The 14,595-nt window shown below is 38.1% G+C and overlaps 1 protein-coding gene across 1 annotated transcript in view; it reads left to right on the top strand.

Annotated features, from left to right (window-relative positions):
• Positions 1-10,476, top strand: part of ZNF713 (zinc finger protein 713) — a 38,980-nt gene extending 28,504 nt beyond the window's left edge. Inside the window, exon 6 of the mRNA XM_040636556.1 lies at positions 9,015-10,476. Coding sequence (XP_040492490.1) covers positions 9,015-10,081 — 1,067 coding nt within the window. The 3' untranslated portion in view covers positions 10,082-10,476. The remainder of the gene's footprint in view (positions 1-9,014) is intronic.
• Positions 10,477-14,595: the final 4,119 nt, after the last annotated feature.

Below are 14,595 nucleotides of genomic sequence, written 5' to 3'. Positions count from 1 at the left end.
TTTTCAAGGTGGCTTTGACTTGGCTGTCCTTGCTTTTAGCACTCCAGGTCATCTTGGGTGGGAAACCTGTTCCTCTTTCAGCCTCAATGAACCTGAATTTTCGTCTGACGAGTGCTGCCATTCCATGGGTAGAAGCTAATAAAACATTTTTTCGGGAACCCCTAACACTTTCCCTGACAACAGTAGGTGACACTATTTCTATGAATCTCCACACCCTGAAACCTGGGAAGCAGGAAACTAAAGGAAGAAAATGAAAAACTCCCTTCCCAGGTGAATTGCCAGCATTGGCACTTACAGCAGAAGGCAAAGCTGTTCTTTCCCTCAGGTACGTATTTTTTCCCCACAGGCATATCCGTTTGTAGGATCCAAGCTGTCTCCCATTAAGTCCCTATCCACAGATCCCTAGCTAGAGAAAATAATTGCTAACCTAAGAAAATTTCCAGAACTTATTTTGTGGATGCCTCAGGCTCTTGGTTCACAGGTCAGCTTGAACAAATGATGTCCTCATATCCTCCTTGTCAGTTGTAAGCAGCCTGGCAGTCTCCTCCAAGGAGACAGCTTGCATTTTTGCATTTTCCTGTAAGACACAGGGACACAGTGACTGGTTCCTCTTATGAGGATGTGGTAAAACATTTCTTTTGATGGATGCATCTAATTCTGGCTTGCCCTCTGAGGTACTGCTTGCTTTATTGGCATCTACTGATGCCTATTTACTTAGAAACCTCTTCCTTACAAAGGTAAGACCTGGAAAGTGTCCAGTGGATTTAGCAGCAAAGAGGTTAGTAATTATATTAATAAGGGAAATAACAGGGAAGTAATTAGAAGAACAATCAGTACATTGTTGAGTGAACAGGAGGTAAAAAGACCTGATAAATACGCCGTATCGTTACAAGAAGCTAGAATGAGAAAGGGAGACAACAGAGGATATATGGGAGACCAGAAGGTAATGTCAAAAGAGGATTGCTCTAAGCAGGAATGGTTTTAGCTTGTTTTTAATACTGAAGGGGAGGGGTTAAAAGAGGGAGTAAGTAGAAAATAGATACAAAATACGGAGCAAGGTTCTAGAAGAGATGGGTGTTGGATTGGAAAGAAGGAGATAAGGGCGATTTTGTATGTAAATAAGTTAGTTGGTGGGAGATTTGGAGGAGTTCACACATGGTTATTTCTATTTTCTTGGTAAAGTTGGATGCAAGGTCCCCTATTGAATGTAAAGGAATGGTGGGGGATAAGTACAGAACTTGAGGAACACTTGCTCTGGCTTACTGAGGTCAATGGAAGCTGACCAAAGATGAATCAAGAGATTACCAGGCAGCTTTGAGGATCCAAATGAGAATTTTCTATGCATTTGTGGTTTCCATGATCATGCATATGCCATTTCTCCTGTTCCACACGGCACCAGAAAGGCTTTGTAGAGCTCAGGCTGAGGGCCTGTTAGATGGGTGGAACTAAAGGAGAAAAACTGAGGGTTTGTTAATTCAGGTGATTTTACTTCTTGTCACTTGTCCAAGAAGTGACAAGAAGTAAAATAAGGCCTGAAGAAAACTGGAAACTAGAAAACAATGGAAGAGTCGAAACAGTGGAGTTCTAGATGAGATCAGAAAGTAGAATGTGAATAAGGGCATAGTCTACTCACGGAGCAAGAGAGTGTGACACTGAGTTTGAGAGTCTTTATATGGATCTAAATTCAGAGTATAACTGTACTAACCAGGTAAATAATTGTTGAAGTGGAGTGAAAATGAAAGCACAAACACCTACCAGTTAGAAAATACGATGGAAGAGAAGAGCCCATTTAATAGTAACTAAAAAATAAAACACCTAGAAAATAAACTTTTTTTTTTTTTGCTTTTGATAGAAAATCCTTTATTACTCAATCAAGATATTTATGGTGTTGGCTGGTTTCTAGTCGTCATTATGCACAAAATAAATATAAGTCACAGGAAGCACTGCGTGTTCAGAGTCCCTATGAACAATGTATCAAAACCCACGTGAACTGTCCCATGTGGCAACTGACTTATAGACATGGATATTCATTTTGGGGGAAACAACAAGACTGTAAACTACCTAAATGTTGACCAAGGTTGAATAAATTATGGCATGCACATACATTAGATTACTGTAGAATCGTTATCAAGAATGTGGATGGGGCGCCTGGGTGGCTCAGTCTATCTTCGGCTCAGGTCACAATCCCAGGGTCCTGGAATGGAGCCCCACATCAGCTCCCTGCTCCGTGGGGAGCCTGCTTCTGCCTGTCCCTCTGCCACTGCCCCACCCCGGCTTGTTCTCGCTCGCTCTCTCTCTCTTTCTCTCCAAGTACAGTAAATCCAGGCATTTCCCAGGAAAACGAGCACTCTATGCATGAAGTAGAATCTATTGTTTCTGAGCCACCAGGTCTCAGGGAAGGAAGGCAGACCCAGTGCTACAAAGGCCCACGTGGAAACAAGCCAGGCGGAGCATTTCTCTGCCTTCTCCCAATCTACACACAGCCAAAATTAATCACCTTGTGACTCACACACACTCCAGTGCTTGCTTGAAATAAAGGCCTGCCATCAGGATACAGGGTTCAAATGGAAGAGAAATTCAAAACAATTAGGGAGCAAAATTAAGTGCACTAGAAATAAACTTCTAACAAGAAATGTGCAATACCTGCATGAGGAAAACTTGAAAACACTCTGACAGACACAAAAATAAACTTGAATAAATGGACATACCAAGGTGTCAGTGTCCCTAATATACATGTAATGTAATCCCATAAAAAGTGCCTTCAAGATTTTAGAGGGCTCTAGATAAGCTCATTCTAAAGTTCAAATTGATTATATGTTGACTAATTGAACATATTAAAAAAATAAGAGAAAAAATAAAAGTCAAACAAAAATAATCTAGAAAACTCTGAAAGGAAAAACAATGAGAGGGATTATCTCAACTAGATAATATACAATAAAATTTTATTACTACAAAGCAGATCAACTGAACAGAATAGGAAATCCAGAAATAGACCCAGATGTATGCAGGAGTTTAGTATACGATAAAGGCATTAGTTCTAATCAGGAGGGAAAATGTGGACATCTTAATAAAATGGTATTGAGACAACTGGTATTTAAAAAGTAGACCTTTTTTTTTAATTTAAGTATAATTGACACAATGTTACATTAGTTTCAGGTGCACAACATAGCGATCAGTCTTTATGCTACGCTCACCACAAGTGTAGTTATAAAAGGTAGCCCTTTAATGAATAGTGAGTACCCATCTGGAAAGAGATAAAATTGGATCCATAACTTACCCCTTAAATGAAGATACTCCAAAGGAATCAGAGACTTTAAATGTAAAACATGAAACCATAGGACACCTGGAAGAAAACACAGGAGAAATCTTCTATAACCTTGAAACAGGAAAATCATTTCTATGATTCAAAGTCTAGAAGCCATAAAAGAAAAGGTGTATACATTCAACAGATACAAATCCCCAAACTCTGCATGGGGTAGCATAATAAGCAGGGTAAAAAGGCAAATGGCAATAAAGGGAAATATCTGCAATTTATATCAAAATGGCTAAGCTCCCATTAATAAAAGGCTCCTGTCAATCAGTGAGAGGCCAACAGCCCAACAGAAGCATACACATGTCTGAACAGTTCCTAGATAAAGGAATACAAATACGTTTAATGCAAGAAAAAATGTTCAGCCTCACTCATAAGAGAAACACAAATTGAAAATACAGATTACCCATTCTTGCCTATCAGTTTAGCAAAAGTCCAAAAATTAGTCTGCACACACTGCTGATAGGACTGTAGGGAAGAACGCACTCTCCTACATTGCTAGTGTAAGATGAACCACCGGGCAACATAAGGATGTCTTACATTATCAAGGGGGGTTCCCTTTCCAGATAACCCTGTGTGGTGTTGTAGACTCTTTGGATGAACAAAACATTGTCTACAGTCACATGTTTTTGTAAACAATTTTATGGGAACCCAGCCACACTTGCTCTGTCACTCATACTGTGTGTGTCTGCTTTCACACTATTATGGCAGAGTTGAGTAAATGATAAAGCCCATATGACCCACAAAACCTTAAATATTTACTATATGACCCTTTACAGAAAAAACTTACCAACCTCTGTCCAAACACTAGTTTTTAATTATTTATAACCACCACTCTCATTAAGAAATTCGTTTTTATTGCAACCCGTAAGATCTGTATGATCTATAAAATTGAGACAAAGTCTTACCAAACAACATTTATCCTTACTGCTATGTCTGAACTCTGATAGTTTCTAATCTTTTTTAGCCTATTGTTTCAGTTTTAATTTATTGTTCTATCCACTAAATTAATATTATAACCCACTATATTTTTTAATTAAAAGAGAACCAGAAATGCTAATAGTGCTTTACACATAGAAAGGATAAATTTGGGGCACCTGGGGGGCTCAGTTGGCTAAGTGTCTGCCTTTGGCTTAGGTCCTGATCCTGGCATCCTGGGACTGAGCCTGCTTCTCTCTCTCCTCCGGCTTGTGCTCTCTTTCTCTCATAACTAACTAACCAAATAAATAAATAAATAAATAAATAAATAAATAAATAAAATCTTTTTTAAAAAAAGGATAAACTTTTAAAAATGTTTTCCTCCCTCCCTTTGTCCCTAATTCTTTTCTTTTCTCCCTCCTCCCTTCCTTCCTTCTCTCCCTTCCTCTTTCCTTTCTCGCTTCCTTTCTTCCTACTTCAAAATAATTTATTTCAAAAGGCACTGGATGAGGCTGAGCAGGGTGAGCTGTCTGCTAGGTGATGTGTGCAGTAGTGCAGAAGGCCCTTCAAGATGTTGTGGTTGCCCAGTGGCATCATAAGATGCTTATATTAAGATCCTATCTTGGGGCGCCTGGGTGGCTCAGTTGTTAAACGTCTGCCTTTGGCTCAGGGCGTGGTCCCAGCGTTCTGGGATTGAGCCCCACATCAGGCTCCTCCGTTGGAGGCCTGCTTCTTCCTGTCCCACTCCCCCTGCTTGTGTTCCCTCTCACGCTGGCTGTCTCTATCTCTGTCAAATAAATAAATAAAATCTTAAAAAAAAAAAAGATCCTATCTAGAAGGTACCCCTTCCTAGATACAAAGGACATCAGAGGTCTAGGTACCCTAGAAATCCAATTTTATTAAAGGCTCATAACCCCAAGAGTTGATCCAGGGAATATGGAGTCAGTGGGGACAAATAGTAACCACACTGAGCCTGCAGAAGTCTATGCAAATCCCCGGTTTTTCTTGATGTAGAGCCCTTAGGCTCCTACAAGAATGATGAAAGCCTGATGAACTCCTGCAGTAGAGCTAAAGAGCCTTACTCTGTAGCCATGACCAAGATATTGCATGCATTTACTTAATTTAGAACTTGGGCACAAAATAGAATGCATGTCATTCTCACAGTGTAGGCACAGGAAGCTCTTCTACTTCCATGTCTGAAAACACTTTCTTCCCAAGTAGCACTTTTTCTATAATCTCAGATAACAGAGGCATAGGCAATATAAGATGTCATAGGGGATTGACTCAGCAGAAGTATAAAGAAGGACTTGGGAGCTTCAGGGGCACCTGGGTGGCTCAGTCATTAAGCATCTGCCTTTGGCTCAGGGTGTGATCCCAGGGTCCTGGGATCGAGCCCCACATCAGGCTCCCTGCACCGCTGGGAGCCTGCTTCTTCCTCTCCCACTCCCCCTGTTTGTGTTCCCTCTCTCGCTGGCTGTCTCTCTGTCAAATAAATAAATCTTTAAAAAAAAAAGACTTGGGAGCTTCAGTAAATGGCTGGGTTTCTAGCCAGGTAAGGCCAAACCAGGAAGAACGTAGGCAGTGGATAATGAGAGAACACAGCACCTCTACATGCTCTCATATACATAGTTTGATGAACGTGTTCATCCTCATAAGTGCCCACCCTGCTTTTAAGGTAAGTTGCAGTCACATCTACTAACAAGGGGGCTTAGTTAGGTAAGGAGCTAGAACAAATGGATTAGAGTTTGTTCTTCACAAATTTTCTTCACAAATAGCCCAAGATAATCAGTGTCTCAACCTGGAGTCTAGACTCTACCTTGGCATCCCACTGGGATGTAGATAGGTAGCCCTGTGGTTGAAGATCTGATGTGCCTTGAGGGTATCCACAGTGGGGGAACAATGCCTGTATAATCCATGCATTGTCACTCCTCCTCCTGGTATCAGTAGATGACAAGTCTGCCAACCAGCAGCACTTTCCCCTTTTCACTCAGAAGCAAGACATGGAAAGAAGGCAGTCAACAAAAGTGGCCATGAGTGTGTTGATCAAGCTGCAGTGTTTCCAGGAATAAACCAAAGTTTTGCAAGCTAGGCCATAGGGAATGAAGGCCCTGAATTCTACTCCTAGGCAGAAGGAGTTGTGTCTTCCGACTCCAGCCAGTCATTCTAAACATTTTAGAGCCAGAGCCAAAGTCCTTAGGCAGACAAAAGCATTTTGGCTGAAAATAGTGATCCAGTCGATAATTTGGTTGAATCGGTCAATTGGTTTAAAACAAGTCTTTTAGGGGCGCCTGGGTGGCTCAGTCCTTAAGTGTCTGCCTTCTGCTCAGGGCGTGATCCCAGAGTCCTGGGATCGAGCCCCACATCGGGCTCCTCCCCTGGGAGCTTGCTTCTTCCTCTCCCACTCCCCCTGCTTGTGTTCCCTCTCTCACTGGCTCTCTGTCAAATATATAAATAAAATCTTTAAAACAAATCTTTTAAATCACTATTTTTTCCACATATAATTTTAGACCAGAGTAAGTTCTGTTTATACATCTTTTTGTATATCTTTAAGCATATTGATCTGTTTTTCACAATTTTCTTTCTTTTTCTTCCTACAATTTCTATTTCATGTTTGGCCAACTAACTATTCTTGCCATGCTGTTTGTGGTAACAGTAAGTCCAATGCAACCTAAATGTGAATTGATTAAAAATACTTTGATATATCCATAAAATTGGGTATTTTACAAACTTTAAAAATTATGGAAATGTATTTGTCGACATGAAAATATGTTCATGATATGCAGTAATGAAAAAAAAAGAAATATACAGGGGTTCCTGGGTGACTCAGTTGGTTAAGCTCCAGACTCTTAATTTTGGCTCAGGTCATGATTTCAGGGTTGTGAGACCAAGCCCCATGTCAGGCTCCCCACCCACTGTGGAGCCTGCTTAAGATTCTTTCTCTGCCCCTCCCCTGCTCTCGCTCTCTTTAAAAAAAAAAGAAAAGAAAAGAAAAAAAGAAAAAGAAAAACACAAAACAGTATTATGGTGTAATTCCATTTTATTTTTCCAGGATGATTCTTGGCATAATTATTAATGGTGCTCCCTTTTACTGTCAAATGTCCTAATTAGGATGATAATCATATGTGCCAGCTTCAAGGAAACACTCTTCAGCTTTTTATATACATTCCCTATGGTTGAAAGACCAAGACTAGTGCAGGACTTACATTTGAGAACGCTAAAGCAGTCCAAGGCCCAAGAACAGCTGACTGATGAAATGACTTTTGTAGGTGAGCCAGGAGAAACGGTTGAGTTAGGATCTGTTTGCACTACCCAAGTTGGTCAAGAGAAGGTATCATGAGTGTTTATGAGTCATCCAACATCTTCGATCTTGTCCAATAGGATTCATGCCTGTAGGGCTGGTCCCAAGGGACTATCCAAAATAGAGATTTATCTATCCAGATCATGGAAATGAAAGAAGAAAGAGAGGTCCAGCTAAAACCTCCCAAGAGTCATAAGAGTTCCCAAAGTGAGTCCTATTTAATCTTCTGCCAAGGTGAGAATGTGAAGCTACCCAGTCACACCAAAATGGGCCTGTCTCTTAATCCCTCCCTCCACACAGCTTCTATCCTCAAACTCTTGTTAGAAGGGAACTAACCACCGCACCTGGGTGACTCAGTCAGTTAAGTGTCCAACTGTTGATTCTGGCTCAGGTCATGATATCAGGGTAATGAGATTGAGCCCAGAATCAGGCTCTGTGCTGGGTGTGGAGCCTGCTTAAGATTCTCTCTCCCCCCTCCCTCTGCACCTCCCTCCTCCAAAAAAGAAGGAAACTAAATGACAGTGAAGAAAGAAGTGGCCTGGGAAAAAGTTAAAGTGGGAAAAGAAGTGAGAGAATAGGGGAAAAAACCAGCAGGAAGAAAGTAGGGTGGAGAAAAGACACAGGTGGTGGGGAGAAAGGAAGAATATGACTCTAACAGCCCAGGGGAAGGAAAATGAATTAATTTTGGAGTTTTGATTATTAAACAGGTGAACTGAACATTTTAATTACTGAATAGAGACTGTGTTTATAACTTACTGTAACAGTAGGAGTATCGGTTATCTAAGAATTAGGGGGAACCACCAAACCTGCCCAAATCTTCATCCAGAAGCAGAATGAGAATGCCCCCATTAAGTTTAAAGAAGTGGTAGGACACTGAAATGAAATTTTGTTTTTATCACAATTCATGGTTGTTCAAAACATGATTTACATTTATATTTGTATGAACAGGGAAAAAATCTGGCAAGACAGGCTCCAAACTGTTAACAATACTGACCTCTAACGGGGTGAAATTCTTCCTTTATGCACTTCCACGTTATTTGAATGCATTATTATAAGCAAGTATTCATTTTATCATTTTAAACAAAAGATTGAAAATAAGAAGAAATACTTTTTAAATAAACAAGTAGCTGGCACTACAATAGAATAATCCTGGACCTGTCTTCTCCAAGTCTTTCCTCTAACATCTCCCACCTCTAAGCACAGATCTTTCTCTGATATTTCTCACTCTCCTTTCCTTTTTCTTTCTGCCAGAGATACTCCTGGATGATCTCTTCTTATGATTACCATACAGGTTTTAAAATTTCCCCCTGCTCACTGCTTTCTGTCATCCTTTTAGTCTTCCTGGTTCCACGGCCATATTTTAAAACTTATGCCACATATGCCTTGTCCACATTACTAAAAGTTTCACTTGGAAATTCACTGTGCAAAAATTTCTTTTTCAAAACAGAGAAGATGGCAAAATATTTGTATGTTCTGAATTTCTTTTAGATGGGGAGAGTAGACCTGAAATCAAAAAATCAACTCCAAACCAGAATATTTCTGATGAAACTCAAAATCATGACATGATAATGGAGAGACTAACAGGAGATAGTTTCTGGTACTCCATCTTGGGAGGACTCTGGGATTTTGATTACCAGTTAGAGTTTAACCAAGAAAACCAGCAGAGACATTTAGCACAAGTATCTTTCACCCACAAAAAGATCACACAGGAGAGAAGCCATGACTGTAATAGATTTGGAGAAAACTATAATGTGAACTCAAACCTTATTATGCATCAGAGAATTCCTTCCATTAAAACACCCCTTAATTCTGACACACAAGGAAATAGCATCAAACGTAATTCAGACTTGATTTACTATCAGGGAAACTATGTAAGAAAGAATCCTTATGAATATAATGAGTGTGGAAAAATCTTCAATCAGCATATTCTTCTTACCAATCATATTCATACTGAAGAGAAACCGAGTGAATGTGGGAAGGTTTTCAGCCACAACTCATCTCTTACTCAACCTCAGATAGTCCTTACAGGAGAGAAGCCCTATAAGTGTGATGAATGTGGGAAAAGATTCAGCCAGAGGATACATCTTATTCAACATCAGAGAATTCACACAGGAGAAAAACCTTTTATATGCAATGAATGTGGGAAAGCCTTCCGTCAACATTCATCCTTTACTCAACATCTGAGAATTCATACTGGAGAGAAGCCCTATAAATGTAATCAATGTGGTAAAGCCTTTAGCCGTATCACATCCCTTACTGAACACCATAGACTTCATACCGGAGAGAAACCTTATGAATGTAGTTTTTGTGGAAAAGCCTTCAGCCAGAGGACACATCTTAATCAGCACGAGAGAACTCATACAGGAGAGAAACCCTATAAATGTAATGAATGTGAGAAAGCCTTTAGCCAAAGTGCACACCTTAATCAACATAGGAAAATCCATACTCGGGAGAAATTATGTGAATATAATAAATGCGAGAAAACCTTAAGTCCCAGTCCTTCACTTACTCAGCAGCACATAACTCATGGGGGGGGAAATCATATGAATATATAAATCTGGGAAAACTTTTGGTCAGCTCTTTTCATCCCATTCAATATCAAATTATTCATAGAGGAGAGAAAGCTTATAAATAAATTTTTAATGCATAGAAACTAAATAAATTTAGGTCTTAAATTAGTAGCATATTCCCAGGAGAGGTTATAGATAGTGAAAATAATTTATTTTATAAAATTAAATTGAGTCATGTTCCAAATCTGATATAAAACTCTTTTTAATGACCAGAAATCTTGTAGGCAATAATCTGTAATTATTCACCTGTAACTCTTATGATATAAAGTTTTTAAATTATGTAAACATTGATTAAGGCAACAATGCAGTGTAACCAGTCACATAAACTTGAAATAAACATAAAAGCAATATTTCTCAAACTTCAGTCATTTGTGTGTTTCCTTTACAGTTTTTATCATATTCAGTGTTTACTTAATATTTTTCTTTAAAGGGACTCAGAATTTTTAATCTTGTCCTAGGAAATAGTATTTGTGGAAATTATGAGTTTTATATGTCAGTTACATTTGTTCTAAAATAAACAAACATACTTATTTATCAAAATATTTAACTTCCAAATTAAAAATATCCATTTGATGTACCACCTAAGTCTTCTGTACCTTCATCTGAGAAACAATGTGACAGGATCTGACAGTGTTTGTTGATTTGTTTGTTTTTTAGCAACTTTTGCATTTTCATCAAACGAGCCCTAGAATCACTTTAAGAAGAGTCTTGGAGGAGACTGAGGGTCATAGTGATGAACTTTAAAAAGTGATTCAGAGAAGTCTACTTTTCTATCCTCTTGTTCTAGTTTTAAACTTCCTTATAGCAAATAGATTGCTCTCACTAAAATGGGTATTTCTGCTATGTTTGTGGGTTTGAAGAGAGAGGAGTTTTTTGTTGTTGTTCTGTGTTGCTTTGTTTTTCTATAATCACCAGGGGCTGAGAGTCCCTACACCTCCCTGCACAACTGTGAAAGACAAGAAGTAGGAGACTATACCAGATGTTAAGCTGTGGTACGATGATAAGGATAAGAACCAGGGAAGAGCCCAACTGGCTTATATAAACAACAAAGAAAGTATTACTAATTGGCTTAATAATGTATTTTATTTATTGAAATATATTTATGTAACACCTTTTTCCAAAAAGAATTTAAGGTGGTTAAATTTTATTTTCGTGAACACTGCCCTGTTGAGCAAACAATCACATTTTGATGTTACAAAGCATTATAAATGTAAACTGTCATAAGCCACAAATATCTGCACCTATGGGGCTTCTCCAGTTTCTTGATTTTCTGTCTGTCTCTTTCCTCAGGCATGGCTTGAAGAAGCCATGAGTCTAAGGTAGGATTGCATTTCCCCTTGCTTCCTCACCCTTTTTCTTCCAACATAGCTCCCAGCTCAAAGACTTCTCTGACTTTTTCCCTCTGAAAGACTACATTTTATAAAGTTCTTGGGTCAAAGCTGAAATGATCTAAAGACACTTAAAAACCTAAAACACTAAAAACAAAGAAAATAATGAACTCATTTCATCACAGACGTTAAACTTTTCAAAGTACGTTTATGCCCCACGCATCAGTGAATGTGAAATAGTTAATAAAATCCTGAGTTACTATAGTCAAGAAGGATTTTTAACAGTATTTTGTGTTCAAATATCCGTGTAGTAGGGATCCATTTTCAGGGCAGATCCGTTCTGGAAATTATCTCTTCACCCAAATGAGCTACATTTAACATTCATTTGCCTTAAGAAGGGTACTCAGATTTCAGAAAGAGAGTGAGCCAAGGTGAAATCTTAGGCAGTAAAGGAATGTATTAAAAGAAGTAATGATTAATTACAATTGGTAAAGGCTTTGATCAAAGTTTAATTTTGCAACCAGCAAAGAAAAGAAAAAAAGACGTATCCACAAAAAGTGTTAAGGGCTCCCATACAGGCAGTGTATCGACACAGGTGAAAAATGAAAACAATGGGATTTTCAAAGAGTTTCAGCAGAACTTGGATAATCCTAGAAAAGAAGAGTCTGGACTGAACCAGACCACAGTTGGCCAAAGATTTTCACCAATTCTTCATAATAAACAGGAATTATAAAAGTAGAAGCTTATTAAATATTCTTTAGGGTCATAAATGATGATGCTTATCTCAGTTGTAGAGTAAACTATGTCATTCTGGGATGAATTTATTTTCATGTCCTTTGTTCTCTTCAAAATGTTGCAAGTTAAGGAGTGAACTCTAAGTATACTGATGACATCAAAATACTTGCTCTTGGAGTAGAGAAACCAGAGGAATAGCACTCATTGAAAAACCCGTCAGTTATGACTTATTTCTGTCTGCGAGGGCAAGACATTACCCTTTCACAAGCATTAGTTCATTTGGCCCATCCAACCAGGTGTCATTGGCTTTCTTTTATGAAAAGAGATATTTAAGCTTACACATGATAATAAATTATTTATTCAGGATTTCTCAATAGAAATGTCACTAGCACATGGATCGTCTACTGATTCCAGTGCCTGGAACAGTGTTTTGTAACACATTGTAAATATTTGTTGAATATATTAAAGTTAATAAAGCAAAAGGTGCTGCTCAACATTAAAATCTGTGTGACTTTCTCAGAACTTCAGATTGTTGAAGGATTGCCATGTTGATAGATTCTCATGTCCAAAGGCCTTGTGGGCACGGAGAAATATATCCATTACTATTTGTATTTTGATTAATGTTTAATTTATTAGTTGAAGAAATGCATTCTTTAAGCAGCCAGTATTCCTTTAATTATTCACAGCTGTGAAACTAATGAACAAAAGCTTAGGAATTTCTAAAATTAGATACCCCCACTCTTTAAAGCACTGATTTCAGATTTAAACATTTCAATAAAATCACAAGCCTAAAATTTAAGATTGTATTAAATATTTTAAATACCTTAAGAAATGTAAAAAAAAGGGGCATCTCTGCCTTCAGCTCAGGTCATAATCCCATAGTGGTGGGATAGAGCCCCACATTGGGCTCCCCACTCATCAAGGAGTCTGCTTCTCCCCCATGCCCCTCCTCCCGTTCGTGTTCTCTCATTCTCTATCTCAAATAAATTAAATCTTAAAAAAAAAAAAAGGTAAAATGTACCCAGAATATTAATTATACCAAAACCATTAAAATGTTACCTACATGGATTTAATTTTTTTTTTCATATCCTTATTTGAACAGTTTCCCAGGGTTTCAGTTTTTCATTTGTTTCTAGGTTTAGGCTGTTCCTGCCAGGTATTATTTGACAACCTTCCTTGGGTTCTAGTAATCTTATCTAACCCAAAATACGAGTAATACCGTCAGACAAATTAAATTGCAATTTACAGATTAGCAACTGGCTGATTCTTAGGTCATCCATAGAACCTAGTTGCACAGACCAAACAACTTTTTTTCTTGGTCTCCTTTCATAACAAATTATTACTTATTATGTCATGGGGCATTTTGAGACCTTGTTTTTGCATAGATTTGAAATTTTTTTTTTTAAGATTTTTTTATTTATTTATTCGACAGAGAGAGAGACAGCCAGCGAGAGAGGGAACACAAGCAGGGGGAGTGGGAGAGGAAGAAGCAGGCTCATAGAGGAAGAGCCTGATGTGGGGCTCGATCCCACAACGCCGGGATCACGCCCTGAGCCGAAGGCAGACGCTTAACCGCTGTGCCACCCAGGCACCCCTAGATTTGAAATTTTTGACTCTTGAACTTTCCCCAAACCATCCGTCTCATTCTCCTGTCATTTTGGTATAGGAATTTTATTGCCTAGCATTATTTAAAGCTTTTTAAAAAATTATCTTATAGATTACTGGTAGAAATGCAAAATGGCACAACCCCTGTGGAAGGGAATTTAATAGTATAGAGCAAAACCTAATATTCATTTATCCTTTGGCTCAGCAAACCCATTCTAGAAATTTACACTGAAGATACACCACTAATAATAATAAAGTACATATGCACAAAGTTAGTTATTAAAATACTGGAGGAAAAAACTAAATGTTTACACAAGAAATATAGCTCAACAAACTACGGTACATCCAAAGGGTAAAGTTCTACGCATCTGAAAAAAAACTCATCTGGAGTGAATGATTCTTTCAGAATATGTTAAATGAAACAAGTGTGAAAAAGCATATATATTATGTTACTTTTTGTAAGAAAGAAAAAGAATGCACATGTATCTGATTATCTTTGAAAAAATAAATACAAGAAGGACTAACCAGAAACTAATAAATACGTCACCTATGGGAACAGGAACAGGGTTAAAGGGACAGGAAAGGAATGAAACTTCTCTGAATACACCTTTTAATAGTTTTACGTTTCGAATCATTTTAATGACTTGCAGATTCAAAAACGAAGATTAAATAAAAAATGATAGGTTTCCCCCATCCTTGAATACAAAATTGTATACAAATACAAATGAACCTAACTATATAGAATATTGATACTAATCACACAGAAAAAAAAATCATCCCAATAAATTTTTAACACACAGTGCTGTCACTGTAGGCACTAAGGATAAAAAA

This window comes from Ursus maritimus, unplaced genomic scaffold (genome assembly GCF_017311325.1).
Source record: "Ursus maritimus isolate PB19 unplaced genomic scaffold, ASM1731132v1 scaffold_2, whole genome shotgun sequence".
Classification (NCBI taxonomy): domain Eukaryota; kingdom Metazoa; phylum Chordata; class Mammalia; order Carnivora; family Ursidae; genus Ursus; species Ursus maritimus.
Note: the sequence above shows the minus strand (reverse complement) of the source record. Positions and strands in the feature narration are given on the sequence as shown.